General features: G+C 34.6%; 1 protein-coding gene and 1 non-coding gene across 4 annotated transcripts in view; both read left to right on the top strand.

Annotated features, from left to right (window-relative positions):
• LOC133534363 (protein trachealess) overlaps window positions 1-25,638 on the top strand; it is a 206,787-nt gene that overhangs the window by 103,441 nt on the left and 77,708 nt on the right. For all 3 annotated transcript variants that reach the window (XM_061873468.1, XM_061873469.1, XM_061873465.1), the window contains exon 4: window positions 9,482-9,502. In XM_061873468.1, coding sequence (XP_061729452.1) covers window positions 9,482-9,502 — 21 coding nt within the window. The remainder of the gene's footprint in view (window positions 1-9,481; window positions 9,503-25,638) is intronic.
• On the top strand, window positions 18,909-19,047 carry LOC133515658 (U4 spliceosomal RNA). Its single transcript, XR_009799057.1, has one exon. It is a non-coding gene; the product is annotated as a U4 spliceosomal RNA (small nuclear RNA).

A 25,638-nucleotide genomic window follows, 5' to 3' on the forward strand; every position in this document is an offset into this window, starting at 1 on the left:
AAAAAAATTAAAAAAGGTTCAAATCGAGTCACAATAGCGAAGGTAGGAAGAGGAAAAGTATTTTATTAGGGACTGTTTAAAGCACAAGCATGCAAAGTTTCATGCTTCTTGCTAGCTAAGAACCTATATAATTCGTCGTAGTTTTCGCCAACTTTTATGTACCGTAAAACCACCCAACTATAGTCCAAAGCTCCCAACTATGGTCCACAAATAAACTCAATTTTTCTCGTTCAGGTGTGTATTCTACTATATTTTTGTAGTTCTAAGGCAAAGTATGTTTATAAATGGAAGGTAAAACTAGGAGTAAACAAAAAGGAACATTGGTATAGATACTTAATTTCCTTTCGAACTTGTGGACCATAGTTGCAGTATTGGACTATAGTTGTGTAGTTTTACGGTATCAATAATAATTTGTTTATAACATTTGATTCGCTTTCCAATTTGAAAAATACGGATATAATTCCACGAATTTGTGCATCAAGCGAATACGAATGTGAACATAATGAACCAACACCTCCTCACTCACACCAACCCCTAACCATTGTCTTAACCTAAGATCGAACCAACTAAAAATGCATCAGATACTCAGTTATGTCTCATAAAATGGCCTCAACCGATAAACGTGCTCTCCAAAGTCGGAAAACGGCACTTAGTGGGTTTCGCTACTAGGCTATTGGATTTTATTGTTTTGTATTATCATAAAGGTCAAGTTTCGTAAATTTTCTTCGGCTTTTTACGTGTGTTTAAATTGTGGAAATCGGCTACAATAAAAGGGATAGTAGGGTATTTATTTATTACCTATATGGGGGCTGATCTCTTTTGTTTTGTTACATTTTGCATCCTAAACCTGTTTCATGCCTTAACTTGCACGTAAATGCAGCATGGTGCATATCGATTACTTTCATATACTTAACGACCATGCTCATTCTTTTTAAAAAAGACAACAAATTATAGGATCATATTATTTAATGTATTGATGGTTATTTTATTAGTAACATAATTTAAACCAAAAGGGACTATTAGATCAAAGTTTTTGTTCGGTGTTATAACCTTCAGGCGCTGTAATTATATTCGATTTTTTAATTTTTTTTAAATATTATTTACAAAGACATGTATACATAATGTCACATTTTGATTGAATCTTGTACTAAAAGTAAGTTATTTGACATAATAAAGAACAAGTGAAAAATATGTGTTTAATACATAATCCACTTCATTTTGTGGTCCTTCGAGCCGGATTGGGGAGACTCTTAATTGTCCTCGCCATAACAAAACTGCAGATGATGTAAAGATGTTTCAACGAATGATACATTTTTAGGGTTCCGTAGTCAACTAGGATCCCTTATAATTTCGCCATGTCCGTCCGTCTGTCTGTCTGTCCGAGGCTTTGCTCCGTGGTCTTTAGTGCTAGAAAGATGAAATTTGGCATGGACATATAAATCAATAAAGCCGACAAAGTCGTATAATAAAATTTAATTTTTTTTGGGTACCTACCCTATACGTAGAGTGGGGGTGAATTTTTTTTTTGCTTCAACCCTACAGTGTGGAGTATCGTTGGAAAGTTCATTCAAAACTAATAGGGGTCTTCAAGAAACATTTTTTGATAAAGTAAATAGCGGAGATAATCGCTCCAAAAGAAACCCCCCCCCCCTCTAACTTTTTAACCATAGGTCCAAAAAATATGGAAAAAATTGTGGAAGTAGAGCTTAAGAAAGACATTAAATGAAAAATATAGCGGACGTGATCTGTTTAGCTGTTTTTGAGTTATCATTGAGTTAAAAAAAAAACCGTTAAACGTTATTGCGATATTAAATGGGTTGTTAAAGTTATTTGGCATTATTCATGTAAATAATCAAAAATTTAAGACAAAAAAATTGCTGATGAATTTTTGCCGGTTTTTTATTATTAAATTAAAATTGGTAGGTTCTGTGTTTTAACACTTTTAAGACACGATTGAAGTTTAGTCCTTTAGGTAGTACAGCTATCGTCCACCTAGCAACTCTATGATTTAAGCTATCCAGTACTAAAGTAAACCTAAGAAAATATCCACTAAACAGGTAAAGATAGAAAAACCCCACAACGAATTGCATAATAATATTCGCAAAACGAACCACAGCTGCAATCCTCTGTCCAGTATAACCCCGAACTCAGATTACGCACAGTTATTGTGAAATTATGGGCAAACTTATGCTAGGGGTGAGCTCACAGTCGTCGCTAACCGGTTTTTGAATAGGGGAGAGCTGTACTTGCTAATAAGCCCGATGCGCAAGAACAGGCCAGCTTAATGTATGGCACTGACGTTTGACTGACAGCTCCCTGCTGGGCGTCATTGCGTTAGGGTTGACACTTGTACCGAGGAGCGACAGCCAGGTCGTAGCAACGCTGTGGATTAACACTAAAGGGTGGGAAAAATGGTCTTTTGAACATACATACGCATCTTCCTCGTAACTTCATATTCGTGTAAAATTTTGCAGCATACCTTTATTATATTATGCTCTTCGCGCTGACCAATCCATGCTACTTTAATTAGATAGGTATAATCGATATTAAAACACACATACACTGATAGTACTTCGGACGCAACAAAAATATTGGATTCGTTCAGAAACACCGTCACCGCCAAAACTCTATTGTGGAGGTTTTTCTATTCTTGTTTTGTATTTAGCGATAAGATAAAAAAGATATATATGGACTAAATAAAAAATAGTAATTTTAATTTCGTTTCTAAACTCACAAGAAAAGATGTCACTTTTTACAAGCTTTTATTTAGTCACACTGTCCCGTTGTCTGATGTGTGTCGGTCTGTAATCAAATCTTGCAAATTAAATTTGACCCATCCCAGGTTTCCGATGAAGCTGAAAATTTGCATACATATATAAGTCGGGTGACAATGCAATATTATGGTACCATCGAGATGGTCTGATGATGGAGACAGGAGGTGGCCATAGAAACTCTGTGATAAAACAATATAACCTAATTGTGTTTGGGGTTTTTAGAATTGTCTCCATGAGTATTAGTTGCTTGTGGAAAGAAAAGTAGTCAGCGATACAAGCTTGTACCAAAAATGAAATTATGCCAAAAACTTATTCCTTTTCGACTTGTCAAAATAGCATGTGGACATTTATTTAAATGGTGGAAATACGGAGGTCACATAAGTCCCCGCATACTAACCAAAATTAAATACTTAAGTAGTTTTAAGTAGGTGTATGCCTTTGTAAGTTTTGTTATCAAATGACGATGCATTAACTAGATTCAGGATGTTGCGATTCATATTATGCACTAAGAAGTTGGCAACCCTAACTCCAAGGATGGTTTTTACCAATTCCCGCGTAAGCATTCTAATGAATAATTTTAATGTTAATAATCATCGAGATAAACTCGTCTTTGGTTCGACGATGTCTTATTCCAGTTAATTACCAAATAATCAACGCAAACCAGTAAAATGTATGAAAAACTATCTTACCACAACGACCTGTAACGGTCATCAATAATTTAAAACGAAAGATTCTAAAATTGTAATTGGCTGTAGTCCACAAAAAAACTATCCATAAGAGGTAAGAAATAACTCATTAAAACGACAATTTGTTTTTTTTTATATTATATAAAGGCAACGATTACTTTTTTCATTTTCATTTATATATATAATTTAGCAAATAATGGTAGCTAGATAGGTACCATTATTTTCAAATAATTAATAAATTAATGTCATACAATTTGTGTGTAAAAGCAGTCAATGAAAAAATGAAAACCATAACTTCAGATCGATTATGTTGGAGCTGTTTTTATTTTTTAACTGCATTAAGTACTTAATATTATTCAAAATTAACTGTATACTATACTTAATTAATAATGAAAGTAAAAAAAAAAACATGAATTAACCGGCTTATTTACTTCGTTGCAGAAATTCTCATAAAATGGGGAAAACTCGAATCCCCATCCAGAAAACATGTAACTATTTTATATTAATGTCTTCTTTCCTACGTGTGTAATGGGCTGTAATTCGGACTTAGTCATTGGTTTTTGACCAAACACTTGGTTAAATAAAATCATACTGAACAAACCCACATTGTTTACGCTAAACAATGCTCAACAAATGTTACGAATATCCCATCGGATCCGCTCGAGTTAGCATTTATATAGATATCGAGGCCGATTCGGCCGGGGGTCAGCCGATAGCCGAATTATGCAAAGTGTTTGGTCATTACGGACAGCTCTATATTACGGCTGCGGGGACTAAGACGTCTTGGTAATTTTCATATTGGTAAAAAGTTTAACCCTTATAATCCTCCCTCGTCTATCTAGTTAGGCTGAGTGTACATAGTTAATGAGGACAAATTCAAATAATAGGAATACAATTTGTAAATTAAGTACATAGTTACTACAGATGCTGGGAAATTAATATATATATATATGACTTCAAACATTTCGAACCCTAAAAGTTTAATAAAACCTAAAAAAATAATAAAGTAAAATTTTATTTACTATATAAATCGGGACAGGTGGCGTTCTCTCATTTTGGAGGCCAAGACCCTCTTTGGATCACTGCGCCACAATAGTTAGTTATATAAATTTTACTGACTTAGGACCTGTTTGGTTAATGTTCAGTGCGAGTTCATACAAACTTGCGTTTAGTGACAAATGTATAAACTCGCACTTAACACTACTCAAACAATGTGAAAACAGACCTTAGGGCTTCGAAAATAAACATTTAACAATTTAAGTAAGTCGTAATCACTATAAAATCATAACTATACTGATTTCTTTGTCATCACTAATTTTAGTTTTAGTCCAGTATCAAACACCTTTGAACCCCCTGCAACTAGTGCTCGCCACGTGCGTCTTACTGCCGGGGTAGTTTAAGAATTACAATCATTTATTCAGCAGCTCGGTCAGTTTTATTGACGCCAGTATTTACCTATGTCTGGTTTAGGGTGCAACTCGTGTGTCCGGAAGTAATAAAATGACATGTCATTTATTTGAATCGTCATGGTAATATAAATAAGTTTGCTAACTTTAACCGTTCAAGTGTAAAACTCCTACTTCTCCTTTTACTTTTTTTTATAGTAAAATTAATAACAAATATAAAAACTCAAAAATGAGCGTTTTCCCAAAGATAAGACCTAAAAATATTATTGTATAAAACCAAATTAGGTAAATCTAAAAATGCCGGCTGCCCCCTACATGCATAGGTGGATTGGATTGTCTGCAGGCTGTTAAATTGAGTGAGAAAACTGCCAACTCTTCGGTCTCCTATGGGGTCTCTGAATTTGTTACCTTAAGTATATTATATATTGTTCTTATGTTGTCACAAAATAATTAAAATAAACTTACTTAAGTCCTCTTTTTGAGAGTATCTTCGAAAACAAAATCACTCGCGTGTCAAAATTAATTTCCTTCCCCAATAACTCAAGATAAGCAAAACCCGTATCAAACAAACATTAGACACCTTAATCTTATTACAGAATAATAACTTACAGATGTTTTTCCAATCAAATCTACGCGGAGCCCCAGTTTTTCATAAGGAAATTACATTATCGAAAATTTGCATCGCCTCCAGTGCCATCTATGAGCGGATAGCGCACATTACTGAAATACCACGGTAAACTTTTACTTCGAATATGAAAATGACTTAGATTCACGACCTTATCGCTAGGCTGTAGGGTTTATTTTAAATAGAATATTCTAAATAAGATATTGGATAAATTTGTAAATAGCTGGGTGCAAGATTAGGGCTCAGTGGCGTGCCCTTTGCAAAAACAGTATGAATAATAATGTGATTTTAGCAATTTGCATAATATCGGGAGCTCGTCTCAGGATGTTTACTTTGATAAGCCGAAATAGTTTACTTTGTCATGCCGCGGATTGGTGAAGGAGTTATATATTATCAAAATTTTGAAATTAATTATTTATATATTTTAAATAATAAAAAGAGCATTCCTTTATTTAAATAAAATTCGACGTCTTAGTTTCCGTTCCGTTTACTTAGATGATTACTTTTATTCAAACTAGGGAACAAATCGAATTATTTTGTGAAATATTTTTTGTTTAGCCACGTGTGAAGACGCGGGTTCGATTCCCGCCTCGGCCACCGGTAGACTTGGTCACTTTTTCTTTAGTGTATGATATCTATTCCAGTTTATGATTACTTTTATTCCCTGATTGATAGAGACCTATTATATTCAGATAGTAGATGAAAATCAGGGAATAAAAGTAATCATAAACTGGAATAGATATCATACACATATCTATTCCAGTTTATGATTACTTTTATTCCCTGATTTTCATCTACTATCTGAATATAATAGGTCTCTAGACATAGCTCTTAAATTTTATTTCTGATAACCTACAGTCATTTGAATGGACAATAAAACGTTTTTCAAGAAACCAAATTTTTCGGTACCTAGATATATTTAGTGCAAGTTTTTTGTGCCCAGTCATAACGAATATATAAAGATGTTTCGCAACAAATTTTTGATGCGTATAATGTACAATATTAGAGTGGGACCAAGCAAAGTGTGGCAATGTCAAATTTATAAGGTGGTTTATGCCAAATTTCTATGAAAATATGACGTTTATAATGACATCTCCTCACTTTGTTATGTTCAAGACGGTGCACAGTTAGCTTAGCCAGACTCTAGGCTTTTTATGATTCGCCCAGAAAGTGGGGGGGGGGGGGGAGATTCACAGAGTTACAGCCCGCGTACCCAATTTGCCAATTGTTAACGCTCCGTAGCGTAGCGTAGTCATCTTTCTCTATCACTCTTCCGTATTAGTGTGACAGTGACAGTTGCGTTTCCATGCGTTAATGATTAGCATGTTGGGTGAGCGGATCCATAGCGATAAACGTATGATGGCGCGGTGCGTCGAGCGCGTGAATTACGGCGCCGGCGCATGCTTATTATACTTGTGTCTGTTCCCACGCCCCGCCTGAACTACGACCACGTGGGACCGTGCTATACTTTCTAATAGTAACTCTGTTTGTAAACTAATGATTCCCGTGATTTTCTGATACTAGTAGCGTAGGTACTAGGTACTATGGAACTACTTGGTTCCTGACCACTGTGTTCCAAACCTTTTCACATTAACTTCGTCATTTGCATTACACTGATTTAAAAAGTAATATTACTATAACACTTACTGTGAAAAGTTCTATAGTGAACCACAAATCAGAACCCCTAGTGTAAATTTATTCCATAGCGTGATGTGACGTGCACGTTTGCGTTAAGTCTCATTTTGTATGGGATTTAGAAACAGCGCGCCAAGCGGGACGTTTTGGAAACTCAATATCACATACAAAATGAGACTTAACGCAAACGCGTACGTCACGTCATGCTATCGAATAAATTTACACTAGGGGTTCTGTTTGTTCGATTCTACGTGGTGGGAGGTGGGAGTAACGGTAGGCGAGTAGTAGTAATCTTGGTCCTTTATTTGACTTTGACAGTGAAGAAAAACATCGCTAGGAAACCGACCAAATCCTAACAAGGGCTTTATCCCTCTTGTTAGAAGATCAGACAGCAATTTAAGCCAATTTTCAGAATATGCAGATCTAGATATCATTATTTGCACCCGGGCGCTATCTTCGTGACAGATATTAAATATCTTGTACGTTCCTACTAAGTATTTTTATGTCAATTTTACGAATAGTAGTCTTAATTTCAGTTTTCCCTGTATTCATTTAAACGTTACTTTTCAAAGAAAAAATAATCGTAACAATATACAAATAGGAGTGAAATTTGCTTGTATTGCAGTTGAAAATATTAATAGACGTTAGCCATGCAGTGCGTCGCATTATTGTCGAATATAAATCAAATCTTGGCGAATAGCGATGGTGCTCTTAAGTGGCGTACCCCGCGTACCTATATAAAACGTTCAGCTCTTGAAGTAGGTAAGATAACTTTTAGGGATCAGCTATTATTGTTATGTTCAAATCGCAACCAAAGAAGTTTGAGCTAAACTTTATTTTTATAGTAATTACTTAAAATTTTTGTATAGATACAGACATTATTTTAAAATAGTAATTCGATTAAACAGTATTTTATAACAGAATGTTGTATATTATATTTTATTTGTTATGCTAGTTATGTGTTATACACACATATCTATCCGTGGCGGCGCGTAAAGCATACTTATCAGACAAGCTGGATTTGACCTGCTTTATCCTTAAGACCGGTAGGTTTAGGTGCTCAATTAAGGCAAGCCAGTGGGAATCGAGTTCTATGGTGAACGTCCATAGAACTCTGATATGTTTGTAATATTTACCAAGACAAATCTAACGTTTTTGTTGTATATCGAATAGGTCATGAATCATCAGCCCTTTATTGGCCGCTTTGAACATTGAAATAATCGGTAAATAAATCTGTGAAAGTATCACGTATTTAATTCAGCACCTTTTTTTTATGGAGGATAGGCAGGTGACCTCACGTAGTATTCAGATGTTTTCACTTTTATAAAAAAAATATATTTAATTCTAAAAGAACAAAACGCATATATTTATATAAAAATAAGACAAGATACAACAAAATCTTAAAATATCATCATTCACTATAAAAAAGACGCTTCCTCTTAATCTCATAAAAAAGGCGACGCTCGCAGCTCGGAATGCGCACAATGTTCGTCTGTATAGAAATACGGTCGAATGCACGATGTCTTACTCCGCGCCCGATATATTTCCGGTGTACACGCTTTATGGGCATTATGTGAACGGGTCACCTCATAAAGACATCATTTAATGTCATTTTATACCAACGCGGCTTAAAGAAAAAAAATTGCTTCAACCTATTTAGAAGGGGAGTTTGCCTAATTGTTAAAGTAAGTACCTATAGAGGTACGTGGGCTGATTTTTATTTTTGTCAGTTTATCATGAAAATTGGTAAATTTGAAGAGCTCTATTTGAGGAGAAGGGGAGCTTAAACTATTTCCATATTAGATTTCATCTAAATCGGTTCAGCGGTTAAAGCGTGAAGAGGTAACATACATAGAGTTTAACATAATTGCCTACGGTTGCATTTATAATATAAAGTAGGGATTTACATTGTTTTTATTATAAAGGACATCTCAGTGGCCGTATACTTATGTAAGTATTTAATTTTCAATAAAAGTTGCAAAACCGAAAATTCAATATCGAAACCGATAAACATGTTAAAATGCATTTTCAAAACAAATTTGTTACTGATTATACTAACCTAATAGACTTTATTCCCTTGAATTTAATTTATAAGCCTTTCTTTGTCTTTATAATCCTCGCATATTTTAAACGTTAGTCTGTTACTAGCGCCATCGGGTGTTAATAAGCAGTACTAATACTAGCGCCGAGCGTTGTATGTAATAGTTCCGCTACTTACAAACAGATGGCGTTAGCTACCTTGACTCTGCAAAGTTTATGAATTTTGGTGTTTACTATTTCACACTTTATTTACTTACTAGATTAGATATAGTTACACTTTATGCTGATTATTAATTCATAAATAACTTGTTTCAGATACTATCCACAAGAAAACTGGTTAAGTAACACTTTTAATTATCTTCTTGATTAATATTACGTTAGTTTATATTTTCTTTTCAGTTTCGATAGCGCATAACTAGTTATAATCTTTATGTTAGTTCATTAACCTTACTTACTCGTAATTCTCATTTGTAGCTTTGTTTAGTTTAAATTTAATATAGTTTATACTTAATTCTAATGTATTTTTTTATGTAATGTTACACGAATACAACATATGAATTCTAATTAGGTACATAAGTAAGCATATTTTTTTTATTAATGATATTAAATAAATCATATATTAGGATACACCAGTGGGATCGTTAAAAACTGTTTTGTAATGTCCGGTGGGTGGTGGGTACCTAAATTTAATATACAGGCAGCTTTATTAAACAAATATATAATACTACGTATTATCTAAAGGCTAGCTTATTATCTAGGAACACACCGTACAACAGACCGTACGCAATTATTATGATGCATGTCTAATAAGATCTTAATAAATAAAAAATAACATAATGTCCACAATACAATTATCCACAAAAACAATAATTCATTTGTGGCAGTATTATCATCAGTAGGTTCGAGTAGGTACACTGTCTGTAAGAGACGTTTAAGTGGTTCGTACTAATTCTTCGCTATTTAGTTTAAAAGCCACCCTGCCAACGGCAACCCTTCCAGAGACGAAAGAAGTTCGTGGTCCGTTAGTCGCAGCCAGTGCGTGACCGTCACAATTAAACTAATTCGTAGCTACGAAACTTTATTTGACTGCCTTCTTATATTGACCGTGTAATCATTTTTATAGATTTTATTGTTGTTGTTTCATTTTGGGTGTTTTGTTTCTCTCGACTTTATTAGGGTGTGCAAATAAAAAATAAGCATCTAATTTTATTCTATCAATGAGATCTTTTTTTAGTGAATACGTTTAAAAAGATTATGCTTCACGACCTGTGTCTGGCCTAGTGTTTATAAAACCGATGGTCCCGGGTTCAAATTCTGGTAAGGGCATTTATTTGTGAGATACTTGTTCCCGAGTTATGGGTGTTTTCTATGTATTTATAAATATTTCTACATTATATTGTATATCGTTTTGTTAGTACCTACAGCACAGCACAAGGCTTATTGAGTTTACTGTGTGACTCAGTCAATTTGTATAACAATGTCCTATAATATTAATTTATTTATTATGATTTAGGTTTAAAACATATCTCCGGTGATTATTATCAATATTAAAACCAGGTTATATTCATAATTTTACTGATAATGCGTAAAACTTAAAAAGGCGTAGGGGAAGGTGGGGAGGGTCGATCGCTAGGGGACACTTGGTAATCTTCATTTCAAGTTTAACCAGACGTCATACAATTTTTTAAGCTAGCCACACTCATTAATTTGTTCCTAACTTCACGTTATGTCATGGCGCCATTTGGAACAAGTCAGTGGTTTGCAAATGGCGAACGATGAAAAATTTGCTGCGTGCTGTATTTAATTTTCGGTAAGTTTTAACTGGATTTATTAAATAAAATGTGATATAAATGCTGTTAGTGAGTGTGCTTATTCTTTTTGTTGTTTATTGAAGTGTTAATTAACTTTGATTTCATTGAAATACGCGAACGTTAGTTTCGATCACGGCATGTTTTATAACCTGAGTATGTATGGGGAGACTTGGACTTTTTCTTTGGGGGAGACATGATCCCGGGATCATGTCACCCCTAAAGGGATCAAGTCTACATAGTAATTAACAAAACGTTTCGTAGAGCTGTAATTTTTTATTGTTTTAGGAAATCATGCCTCGTAAAGGTTAAAAAAAAGAATACCGATAGAAAAGGAAAGATTAGAAAATGCTGTATCAGAAGTATTACTCGTACCTGGTAGTACCATTAAAGGAACTTCAAAAAAATATGGCATACCTCTTATGACCTTAAAACGGTATGCAAGAAAGCAACAAGCATCGACAGATGAAATATAATATGAACCTAACTACAAGCTGTCTCAAGTATTAACTGACGAAGAAGAAAAAGATTTGGCAAAATATTTAGAGAAAGCTAGTAAGTTGTACCATGGCCTTACTCCGAAGAATGTTCGTACTTTCGCCTATCAATTTGTCAAAAGAAATTAAAAAAAGTTTCCTGACAATTGGGAAGTTAAAAAAGAGGCTAGTTATGACTGGTTTTGAGGATTCATGCAACGCCATAAAGAGTTGTTACTAAGGAAACCAGAGGCTACGAGCTTGTCAAGAGCAACAAGCTTTTTGAGAATATATTTGTGATAAGCATGTGCATATAATGTGACAAGTCAACTTGTTAAAATAACCTTTAAGGTTTATCTATATAGTTTGATGTTTAAAGCCAAATAGTTAGTCCTTTTTGATGAAGACTGATTAATATAATGTGGCTAAGTATTAGCTATTGTTGTTGATTATTACTTAGATGTTTAATTTCGCAAATTAGGCATTTCTAGACTGTTAAAACTTTTGAGATTATAGTTAGCTTGTTACTTGAATCTCCAAATGTGGTAATGATAAATAAGAGCAATTAACGGTAATAATTATGATTATTTGGAAGTTTGTTTATAAACAATTTAACGTTTTGTAATTATTATTCTACAGACAAGTGTACTTGTTAGAAGAAATTTTATGTTTGTTACTTTTTTAATTTTTTTTTACTTTTTGATGGTACAAAATGTATTACCAGTTTTGTGTTATTTTTTCGAAAATAAAACTACTTTCTTTTTTAAAATTGAAAGAATACGGATCATTATGTGTTTGATTTCTTAATATATTAAATTCCTTTTGATCAACTCAATATATTAACGTGAAATCAACCCTCAAAGTATGGCATTGTCACTTAAAATCTATTTACCATGTGTCCCCAAGCATGGGAGACTTGATCCCTTCGCATCAAAACATCTTATTGGCGGAAATATAACTGCTAAGTATGGAAGATACAGTATATATATGTTTGTTGTGTGTTTTCCTAATTCTAGATGCATTGCTAGTTCCGATTCGGGTTATATAATGTGTGAGAATCTGGTATGGGGAGACACGGTAAAAATCTGTTTACCATGTGTCCCCAGAACCTGGGAGACTTGATCCTCCAGGATCAAGGCTCCCAACCAGGGGTAAACATGTCTCCCTTATACAGGGGACACATGGTAAAAGTCTACATTATGGCATTTCTTTAAATAATGGTCTAAATTGTTGCACAATTCTGTTCTAATTCAAAGTATTAAGAAATAGATAAATTCTGAATCGTATGGTATATAAAGCTTCTCAATACTGCTAATAGTTTAAAAAATTTAGTCTAAAATCAAAAGGGGTGATCAACCCTCCCCAGTTTCCCCTACCCAAAAAAGAAAGGTAAAACAGGAAAACTTTTTAATACGAGTGTGGTGTGTTATGAGGAGAGTCTGTTTTGTTAGAAATCTCAAAATAAATTAGAATAGTTGTATTGATAACATATGAAATAGTGATCTCAAGTTGTAATTGTAATGCACCCTCTTCAGTGAGGGCGGAGCAGATATCGACAGGGTTAAGTCAGATAATCGGGCCGTGACTCATGGGATGTCATATTAAAGTACAAGATTTGGAGATTTCTTCAGAGATTCTTATAAAAGTCCATTAATTATTATTATATAGATTTCTAATCGCAACGGTAACTCATAAGCGTGATATTATTTTATAACAAATAGAAAATTACTTAGATATTATAATTGTATGGCATTGTATTGGAAATGGGGGGTCAGCTCCAGTTTTACCTATTAGTAGATTCTTCATGGCACATAATTTTCAATAGAAGATGATATTTATATCCAATGAGTTGTTGGCCATAGTAAACCATATCAGAGCTTGTCTGGGTAGGGGGGTTGGGTACAGATTTCGATGTATATTTTAAATCTTATTTATTTCATATATGCAGTATATTCCAGCAGTTTCGACATAAATTCTAAGTTATTCTGTCCCTTCCTAACAAGTTCAAGCATAGCCGTGATACGTACAGTATACGACTCCATCAAAGTCGAAATAGGTATTCCAGACCAGACGAAGTTCGACAAGACACAATTTATATGCAAATTGGCTTCTTGTACCGCACATCGCATCCCTTTGACGTCTCAGAATTAGTCCGGAAAACTTACTGTGCTACTTATTTGTTTAAGCGATTTTTGAACAAGTAAGTTAGTCGTATATAGTTAGATTAGACACCGAATTTTTTTAAATTGTTTTTTTATTTATTTATGAGAATACATGGTTAATATTACTCTTCACGACTAATTTTACATATTTCTTTTGACAAGTTACCTTTTTAATTATCAAATAAGTAATAAAATCAGTGAAATATTATTACTAGTTATTCCTGAAGGTATGTATTTATAGGTAAGTAGATAACAACGACAGCTTTGGATATCCGTAAAAAATTAATAAAACGACAGCTTTGAATATCCGTAAAAAAATTAATAAAAGCGTGTAATAAACTTAAATATCTTAAAGAATATGCACTTAGTATACACTCCATTTAAAAAAGACCATAAAAAGGATTTAACAGGCACCCTGTCAAATCGCAAGTTAATAAGTCCGGCCTGTCATCCGAGGGGAGCAGATTGTAAACAAAAACGACGTAAATGCCGTTGAATATTTACTGTATCCGTAACATTTTTGTTCAGCAAAGTTTGGAGACCATTAGTTTAAATTGTTGGGACGAAAGAAAAAATATGCTAAGCGCTTAAATAGTGGCATCAAGTGTTTATTTTGAAAAATTGCCGGTATCTACACGTGGACATTTATCTTGGGTGAGGTCGTGGGGGAGGATTTTTTATTTAGTTACGGTTAAGGAGAACGTATATTTATTTAATTCTTCTACAGATTTCTTTTAAATACTAAGTAAATTTAATAAAAAAAATATGCAAAAATAGTAATTATATTTAGACACCGGTATTAAATTAAATGTTACATTCGATTTTGTAATACAATTATATTTTCCAAAGCAACTGTTGAAGCGTGTCAAACAATCGGCATAAATAACGATAGGTAATTTGCGAACACCCGTGGGGTATACTCGTTGTTCGCGCCCTATTTTACCGTTGTATAAAAGAATACACGCAGAATATAATTATTTTTCTTGTATAGAACTGCTGTAGATAACTAAATATTTGTTGGCAATATTAAGACATCCTGTTTTAATGAAATATCTATTGTCATAATTTCATATTTAACAAAAATGAATTGTTTAAGGTCAGCAAAGGACAAGTGTGTGACCTGCAGAGTGTTAAAGCTTCTGTATGGTATATATTCGTAATTTTATGTGCAGGGGCCAGCGCGTATCAGGTGCACCGTATATGCGTTCATTTGTCAACAATGTTTTTATTAAAAAAAAAAAACCAATTGTCTTTAGCATTGTTGATGCGCAATACCCAGAGTAAACAGGTGTAATCATTCGCGAGACCCGAGGGATGTGTAGTCGCCCTAACGCGGAAAAAGGATTGCTTGCTTTATGCTTTTTATTGGCCAGAATATTCCGCGGCGTTGTTTACAGGATGTTTAAATTATTTATTTATAGCAGCATCTGACCTTCCAAAAAATGTTTAATTATATACCTATTTTTTTATTGATGATCAATCTTCCAGACCAGACGAGATCTTAAGCCAGACCATAGTAGCACCCATAACATATAATACAATTTATAGGACTGGCAAGAAGTATTTACTGACAAGGAGCATCCTGGAATACTGGAATATATATATTTCTTAGTATTAAGGCGCAATGATAAACAAATAAAGATTTTTAGGGTTTCGTACTCAAAGGGTAAAACGGGACCCTATTACTAAGACTCTGCTGTCCGTCCGTCTGTCCATCAGTCACCAGGCTGTATCTTATGAACCGTGATAGTTAGATGGTTGAAATTTTCATATATGATGTATTTCGATTGCCGCTATAACAACAAATACTAAAAAGTACGGAACCCTCGGTGGGCGAGTCCGGTTTTTATTAAATATTTTAAAGTTTTTATTAAACATAGTTTCTAAAAACAATCCGGCTGTACATGCACCCCTAAAATGTATGTTAAGCGAAGCACCTTCCTTACAAAATATAAAAACGCCGTTTCCCCTGTAATGACAATTTAAAATTGCTCTCCTCGCGTCATTTGCTTTCGCCAGTATTGTCTTTCATTCCACCAACAAAATTGTAACCCTAAAAATGTCACAGGTCCAGTAAAAGCTCCTGGAAAACTCGCGGGACTTGGTTCGATTTACACTGGCTGTTGTTTTATGGCTGGTACTCATTGTCTATGGCACTCGAATCATAGACAAGCGTTTTTATTATCTGTGGGGGCGTTTTAAAGTGAGCCGGGCCCCTTAAGAGTTGTAACTTTTGTTGCTTCAGGATGGGGTTGTAATACTTGTAATGGGGATTTTTATGTGTCTTGAATGTTTGATTTTTTTGGTGTTTTGTGTGTTTTTAAACGGTCTCGCAATATTTGGCGGCTGCTGCTAATACTGTGTATTAAATAATTGCATGAAATGTAGATAAAATAAAAAAATGAAACTTACTCTACCCACCCCACAACACGAGCTTTCGTAGCTTACCGTGGGACTTATTGTTAGTCAATTTGTGTAAGAATGTCCCTACAATATTTATTTATTAATTTTTACTCTGGAAGGTACTCCGATGGTGTGCATTAGTGTATTAAAGATTGATGTGTGTGTGTGCTACTTTATAAATATTATGGCACAGCTATGAAACAGTGGCAGTGAGTTAAGTGGTAGGTATGAGATGACAAAGATGGTTCGGTGACCTTGATGGTCCACTCAAAAGGATCTCATGTCATTGAGGAAAATTTCTACTCAATTTTCTTATTTTGGGTGTAAGTACTCACGTACAGGTGGATGGATGACGATGACTAGTTTGACGGTACTATTTTTTCTTAACTAAACAATGTAAATGTGTGTTGAGTTCCGAAGCTTGATTTCTCATGGTCAGTATTTAAAGTAAGGATTAGGAATAGAATTTTCCTAGTACACAAAATCTTTTTAAAACAAAAGTTTCATGTATATAATGTCATGGTTTTTTTTAACTACGTATCGATTACGATATATAGCCGAGGAAAAGCTATTTAAAAAAAATTACCTACGTATTCTACAATCACTCAATCACAATCCCATTCTCATCTACAGTGACTCACATTAACGGTCACGCCTTGCCGATTTTCTCTCGCATATTTCCACGTGCTCCCTTTGTTTTAAACAAAAATCATTGAACAAACAAAAGCTACCTCATCTATATCTCTATGTAAGATTTACTATTCCTCACTAACTACGGCAGTGATGTATGACGACATACAGACTTCAATCAAATAACATATTCCGGTCAGGACTCGAATCGACTACCGCTTCCTGTTGCACTGTTGGGCAATGTTGGAGCCTTTTTAGATGGAAAAATGATGGCCGTTGTGGTCTGACTTTGGACCAAATTGGACTATTTGAGACAGGAAGTGATTGGCGAGGAGCGATTAAAACGATAGGAAATGGCAGTAGTCTTTTCATTTTATTATTACTTATTGAGGACTTGTATGTGCCAGGGCACGGTCATGGAGGATTTACTATCAAAACCCTAAAATATTGCAAATATGACACGACCAAGAGCCTATTTTATACGGTGAGTCCAAAACATATCGTTTTGTAAAAATGTTTCAATCACCGTCATTCCTTTAATTAAAAAAACATTCTAAAACATATTTCGTATTTGAATAAACAAAAATGTTCCAAAGGAAAGAAAAAGAAACACGAAACCTCAGCTCCCTCAGGAGGCATATCGTCCAATTTCCATACTTATAATCTTCAGCGACAAATAAATTTAAGGAGAAAATATGTAAATCTTATTCAAGAAAAAAGAAAAATTCTCTACGGTGTTAAGTGACTGAGGTGTGGATGTTTGAAGAATCTTTTGAATGAATATTTTAGATCTGTGGTTTTTTCTAATGTATATTTATTATTTATGTTGGGGTTGGCGAGGCTGGGGTTAATATTAATGAATTGAGGGCTTTTCTTTGTAGTAGGTAAGTTACCTATCTAAATATTTTTTTAAGTATCTACCAAAGTTTCGGTTACTTACGTCATAAGGATTGTTGATCTTTATACGCGTCCTTAAATCTTTCGCACTGCACGGTACGGACCTACTAGCGAGAGAAGAAATGAAAACCCTTGAAAATATATTCATAGTTTGTATTAAACAAATCTCGGGCCATCAGATCTTCTGACGCCGTATCAAGGCGATCTGACATAACAAATGATGGTGTATCCTGAACCGCTATAAACTGGCCCCCAACTATTAACTTCATCAAGCTCTTATCGTATGTATTTATACGTTTGAGATTAGACCTTTGGCGAGCCACATAAGGTTGCTTTCATAAAGATTTCTTTGGATCAGTTACCAAATTGTGAGAATTATCCCTTGCTCGATTCACATAATAACTTTCGCATTCTCATATCTGACAATTTTGTGAGTTGTAATTTAAGTCTTAAATAAATGTGGTAAAATAGCTTTAAGTATATCAGTGGTTGCCGAAATGATAAGTTTGTAAAAGTATAATTTCCCAAGGAATTGGTTTTGTATTGATGCTAAAATGGATCAGTTTAACTTGGAGGGTCGGGATAACTCCTAAAACAACGGCTTTTGACAAACTCTGGCGGGCAAATATGCCGCCGGCTATTATGCATTTTTATTCGTAACAGTTTTACGAGGTGATGTGACTTTTACATTTTATTATGCGGCAAGTTTGAGATGTGAATGATTTTATAAACATTTTATATTGGACATTGGACATTTTTGTCCTGACTGAAAATTACGCCGCTCCGCTTCACAGAAGACGAAGGCATAATGTGTAGTATTTTTTAACCTACTTGAACTTTGTGACTTAGATATGGCAATGACCATTATAATATTTATCACTTCATTGAAACCTTGGCTTAGCAGTCCCTGGCACATCGAGGTCGCATATTTAAGTTTTATGACCATTTTCTCAAGAATGCGTGTCCACCCGCATACTTATATGCGCGATAAAATAAACACACTGATTAATAAGCCGCTCATGCGCAGCTACCGTCCATCCACTTAAAATGGCCGGCGTGTTCTATTTTTGAAACGTGCAGTAACGGTCGCGGAGCGTGATCGCGTTACAATTTGAATTTTGACGTTCTCATTCGGTGAAATTCGAACATTCAGCCAATCAGAGCCGAGGAAAAGCTATTTGCATTCGTTTCTCTTTTTTAAATGTATTTAAATTTATAATACTTGTCGCAATTTTCTTCGCAGAATCAGCTGCTCCGAATGCATAGTTCTGCTATCTTACAACAGATGGCGCTGAGGTCGAAATAGAACACGCTATCGTTTGTTCGATGTAGTTTCATGGGGTGGCCGGAGTTCGAAGAAGCTGTCAACTTTGCGCAGAGGCAATATCGTAACCAATGAGGTTAATCCGAGGTGCGATTATTGCTAGTTGAAAACTTTACCAATACCCCGCCGTGTGGACGTGAAATACCGTCCGCTATGGCAATTTTTGAATGGCCGTGAAGGCCTCAAAATTACAAAACCGTCTGAGGGAGCTACAAAAGTGCAAGGACATTTCATTAAGTGCCTATACTACATATACGCTATTTTTCGGGTCGGTGTACCTTACGTATGTATAATATATCCCATATACCTACGAAACAACGTAAATAGCCTTTCCGGTTTGATATTCGGCCCGATTCGAACTTTAATATAGGCCCGTCATAAATTTCCTAAAGATACGATATGGATTGGATATGTCAGTGTCAAAAGTGACGTTTTTGTTTGAAGAAACTTCACTTTTTACTCTGACATATCTAATCCATATGATATCTTTAGCAAATTTTTTATGGTCATTGTTGCTTGATCTAACATTTAGATTTCAATAATTTATTATTAAGGCCCCGTTGTTTCATGTTTTAAATTTTTGGTAGTTTAAAATAAAGTACCTACCTAATCGTTGACTCCGATCAATTTCAGAAGTAATTTTCACATTTTTTAAGCTTTGTTCCAAAAAATGTTACGAATTTAAGGTGCGTTTTAAACCTATGTTCGTGATTATTTTCTATCGAGCGAAAACCAAGCACTCAGGCTTCGAACCGATGAAGTTACTAAAGATTGGCTTCGAGATTGCTAATTAAATTATTGGCAACCGTATTGTGATCTAAAGAAGTGCTACTATTTCTCAAAAACTTTGCTGGCTGAACCTACTGTACCTTAATATTGTGATACTTGCAGTGCATCTCGCTACAGGGTGTACTGAATCGTCAGTACTTAAACCCATAACCCTACTTTCTGGTTAAGTCGCAGTCGAATAAAATGTTAATATTGGGGTAGATCACGTATAAATGTATAGTTAAAAGTGGAATTCATATTCTTCCGAGTTTCTTATTAAGAGAATGTTCCCTGGAAGTGTATAAGCGTTAAACTTAGATTCAGCAAGTATTTTCTAAAAATGTATTTTTTTCGCAAAGATATCCAGGACTTTTTGTGTAGAATTTTATAAGCTTTAATGTTGCCTTACACTATATTTTCATAAAGAATGTAGATTTAGAGTAAAACACGAATTTCTCCTGGATGGTACACATTTTCCAAGATGGCTGCGATTCCTCGAGGTCCCCAAATGTCAAATGGTGTGGGCATGAAAAAGGGGACTTTAATTTATATACATACCAAATTTCATGACTGTTCCAGAGATTTCGAGGTTGGTGCTAATCCGATTGTGCTAGTGCGAATCGGATCCAGTGTGCTAAGCGCCTAAGCGAATAAACCCCTTGATGCGACCCACATGAGCTTTAAGTTTAAACCTTAAACAACGGACGGTAATAGCCCCGCGCCCTCGCCATCAACAGTGTCCAAGAAAACCATTTTTCACGCAGAGACTTAATTTCTGGTGCCTCGTTTTTCATCCAACCCTAACGCCTGGAGGAAAGCGACTGAACTCGCTGGTTCACGTTTTTGCGTTTTAGATTTTTTTGAGTTAACAATATTTGTGATCTACCTAAACAATATTTATAAGATGTTTTTTTGACGTACTTAATATCTATCTTGCGTTTTTTTTGCTTTGATGTTACATGTTACGAATTATAAAGAGAAGATACTTACTTACAATATAGAGTATTAGGTTACCTATGTAATTCTGTAATTACATAGGTAACCTAATACTCATACATTTTAACGCCAATTAATGAACATACGTTACTGTTAACGTATGTTCATTAATTGGCGTTACATACCCATTATGTTTTTTTAAATGGCAACGAAATTTAATTATATACTAAATTTAATAACTACACTAAACTAAAGAAGCGACTTCCTCTTTTATTACAGAAACTGAAAAAGCAAAAATTCACGCTTACACCCTTTCTTACGCCGGTGGAGGTCGCCTAGTCCGTGCCCCGCATAACCTAGCACACAATTTGTTTAGCGACAAATGTCCCCGCTCTGTAGCCACCGGCCGGATTCCGACACTAAGTGGAATTTTACTTTACAGTTCTAACTGAATTCCAAGTGTATTTCCTTTTATCTTTTTACTGTTTACTCCCTTAGGATTCTGTAGTGTAAACTCAGTAAATATTACTTACAACCAAAACTGCATATATTATTTCAGATTTTAAATAAATGTCTGCTAACAGCTGTACTTGGGACCTACCACATTATCGTACTGTTATATGTATTATATGTCGGCGGCCGATCGTAAGATCAGGCAGATCGTGAAATTCCTAGGCAAACCGTGAAGCGTTAAAATCTTTGTCTCGTTTCCTGAGTCGACGGAGCCCCGCGGGGCTCCTATATCTGGTCAGTTAGCCCTTTGGGCATCTGAAGCAACCTAACGAACCTATCCTACCTATCTATTGGTTTAACTACCGTCAAAACATTACTCGGGAACATTACGATCTGCCTGATCTTACGATCGGCCGCCGACATATACACTTGCAAACTATCAAAATGATACGACTATTTCAAGTATGTTAAAACATAAAACTTGAAAGATTTACATTGTTTGTTCCAATGTGTTGAAAAGTTTTATTTTAAAAATTCTGAAAATATGAGTATAAACGTCATCCTCATCCTATACTAAACGCAATATTTGTCATCTTGACCTTTGTCTTTCTTACCTGATCGCCAAAACGAAAAAAAAAACTCAAATGTTTTGAAATGCTACACTCGCGATGTTTATCGATGGCAATTTTCACAAATTTATGACTTAATCCACTGTGTTTTGAGAGATGCGTGAATAGGCGAGCCGATTTTTATGACAAAAAAAGTCTAAATCATTTTACCGTTCATTTTATTGCCGATTTGTTTTATGTTTTGTGATTAATTTTGACACTGTTTTGACAAACCATAATGTTTATAATTTATATATGGGTTAGGTATTATATTGTCTTTTTTTCTGGTTATTGAACCAGTATTGCCTTTGGTAGCTTAAGTCAGTCTTACCAATCGTCTCCCATATTTATTACGTATGTATGGCCTTACCTAATAAATAAGGGAGATATTATGTATTAGAGTTCAATGAGAAACATCAAGTAAGTGGGTTATTGTTAAGCCACGTATTCTTTAAAAACATTTTTGTTTATTCAATTCAATTCAATTCAATTTATTTTTATTTCGGACCATGTCCATAAACCATGTTATAAACCAGGTATATAAACAATGTTTTATACTCATTAGTACCGTATATTTTCTGAGAAACTTTGTTTACGAATACTGCTTATAGTGTTTATACTTATATAAAATAGATTATAGTCAATCCTTGCCTTTTAGGTACCTTGAATTGAGATGAAAATTTGTGGCGAGGTCAAAGTATATCGTCAATAATTCTAATTATTTGTACCAAACCTTATAATATATATTTTTTTTTAAATTAACGATAATATATCTCTAATTGTCAATAATCGAAGAATTAGTACTGAAGAGTCATATGAGTTAGTAGGTACCTAAGTAAGAACTTAATCTAAAGGACAAAAATATTCAAAGGGTAGGGAGGCAAAAAACCTAATGGCACTTTACACCTACATTTATTGCCAACCTTTCTAGAAAGTCAACTGAACAAAAAACTTTTATGGCGACCAACAAAAACAAGTGCTAATATTAATAAATTTTATAAAACAAACACACGATTAAGCTATAAAAATGCTACTGTTTTTTGACACCCTTCCCCGAACATATAAAAGCCCACAACGATTTGTTTATATCGCATTAACAACAAAAAAACGTTAATAAAGTAATAAAAACTCAAAAAGGGACTGGCGGGAATAATTTTGCTATTAATATTCAATTTTACCCCAAAACTTTGACTTCAAAGAAAAATCCTAGATGAAGATCTAAAAAGTATCTGCTTACGTAATTTCTCGGTAGACATTCGAAGGGTTAGTGAGAATGTGCGGCCCTGTGCGTGCGGTTTTGAAGTGTAAGTGGTGTAATTACGTGAAAGTTAACACTTCAACCAAGGGTACATCGCGAAAATATCTAGTTTTTTTAGACAAAAGAGGACAAGGTCACATGACCGCTCTGCATAATAACTTGGTCCCCATTTTGCTTGATATTAGCATTATAGAAAAAAAGTTACGCTATTTGATGTAAGTATAATTATTAACCACAGCTGTATCACTTCGACTTTTTTTCGGATTAATTAAATATTATAAGATTTACTTGTAGAAGCTTTAAAAATAAGACAAGAGTTTCTTTTTCGCTCCTCACTCTTCAGGGAGGAAAGTGGGGGCTACGTTTGTATGAAGGTGCTGTCGTGTACATCCTCTTAAATGATTCTCTGCTAAGCTACGTGTGTAGAGCCACGTCGCGGCCGATAACATAGTTTTCCCAATATGCTTCGTAAAGTCGTATTTAACAACAATGAGTCATGATTATCGCTGGATATGGGTTATTAAGTACCCGCAGTTATGTACTATTCAATACGAAGAATACACAATGTACACCTTGTGTTATTTTGTTGCAGTTTGTAAGATAAATTTAGTATTTTATGTAAACATATTAATATGAAGAGGGTTGATTGTGTAATGTCGGACCATACTCTGAAGTGTGAATATGTAGGTCATACTGAACAACTTATGGTGCCAACCCCAAAATCATAAGAAAATCAGCTGTTTGTGAGTTTTTTTGCTATTTCAGGGTTGGCCCCATATTAAAATTTATTCAGTATGACCTACATATTCACCCCTTAGAGTATGATCAAACATAACAAAAACACTCTGTATATCCCCAATTATCTCCAAAAGTTATTCTCCAATTGACATTTATTATAATGGCTCATTACATTTCGTGTAGGATGTTACCGTTTAGATCGTCGGATAAAGCATTTGGTCACTTTTATGAATGGTGTAGGTGTGTAATCGTGTATATGATTGTTGTAGGAACCTTTGTGACCATCTTTACAACATTACGTGTGTAGGTTTGCTTTATTTGTTATTGTTTGAGAGTTGAGAGGGATCTACTTAAAACATCTGCAATCTTAGTACTAGTAGTTCGCCCCGAACTGAGAACTTGCGGTTCGCCAAAACGATAGATCAATTGAATCCACACTTAGCCGGCAAGAGATCGAAAACCGCTTGCGATTTATTGTAAGGTCTGTGGAGCCCTTAACTGATAGATTTGTCATCATAGAGATTAAAATAAACAAATACCTATATTTTGTTTATTTAATTTAGTTTTTATCTTGCTGATTATTTTAAAATCGTAAATTTAAAAAAAAATTGTAAACCGTGCACTTTCATTTGATACCAAACTCGACCATACTTTCTTGGAAATAACATGACCAAAATAGCAAGACCCCTCACAAATAGCTTTTTGGTCTTCTCGGCTCTTCTAGTTCCATAACCCCTTGATCTAGCCTACTCATAATTTAATGACTAAAATATAATACCTTCAACTACACATTTACCCAATTTCATTTAATTTAGAACAAATTTACTCAAGTTATTATCCATCAAACTATCCTCTGATAGCTCAGTTTAAAAACAAGGAATTGCCGGGACGTACCCTTAGCCAGCTGTGTGTTCCAAGTCGAATGTAAGAACTTCGCTTCGCTGGCTCGTTCGATGAAACAGGCCCGCGCAAGGGTTTCATCCCGCCCGCCGCCGGTCCTTCGTAATAATTAGTATATGGTTCGCGACATAACGGTTTCATACAAAATGCATTTAGTCTGCAGTGCCGGCCCTCCTCGGATTTTTTCTGGCCCCTCTATGAAGAAAGTTTGCCCACCTCTGCGTTAACCCTTCGTTAAGAATTATACTCCTTTCCAATTTCTTATCAATCATGATGACAGTTTGCACTTAAATCCTATTCAATAAAAAAAAGAAAAGAATTTCAAGTTAAAAATTCCAATCATTTCATTCCATTAATAAAAGTAATAATAATTCTTACTTTCGCATTCCATACTACGAATTTATAAAAGTACTTTATAAGTAGAAACTGTCACTCAATTCTTGAGACGGCAAGTAATAAAATGTCACCAAAAAATCTGTAAACGCCCCCAAATTTTTTTATAATGCCGATATTGCCATCAATGCATTCCATTGGCTAATGAGCGGGAGCCGTATCCGAAATTTAAAAATCTTAACTAGACATGATATTGATTTCACATTACTCATCTCAAGCACTTACATTGGTTCATCTCGCTCGTAATTATATATTGATATACAAAAAAGGACACTGGAAGTAATTTTAAATAGATGTCAAATCAATTTAAAATTATTAAAGTTTGAATTTCGAATGCTGCTTCGAACAAGCGCCGGCGCAGGTAGCGCACCTGTAGCGATCGCGGGTGAGGCGCAGATTTATAGCAATGGCGCTAATACGGCTAGAATTATATGGATGTTCTCAGAGGTAAAAAATGACATAGGGACTTATGATATTTATTTTAACGTAAATGATCGTAAAATGTTGTTAAAAGGTTAGTACTTTTACACGTACCGAAAAAATATCTACTTAGTCCTTGGTGTATATTTAATATATTTACAGTACATATGGTGCTACTTTACCGCACTAGTGCGATAATTGCTACATTACGTCACTATGTCGAAAATCTAAAGGGCCATATGTACTGTAAAACGTTGTACGATATATGTGCGAATTGGTCTTTCGCAACTCGTTTCGA

The sequence above is a fragment of the Cydia pomonella genome, chromosome 2, assembly GCF_033807575.1.
Source record: "Cydia pomonella isolate Wapato2018A chromosome 2, ilCydPomo1, whole genome shotgun sequence".
NCBI classification, from domain to species: domain Eukaryota; kingdom Metazoa; phylum Arthropoda; class Insecta; order Lepidoptera; family Tortricidae; genus Cydia; species Cydia pomonella.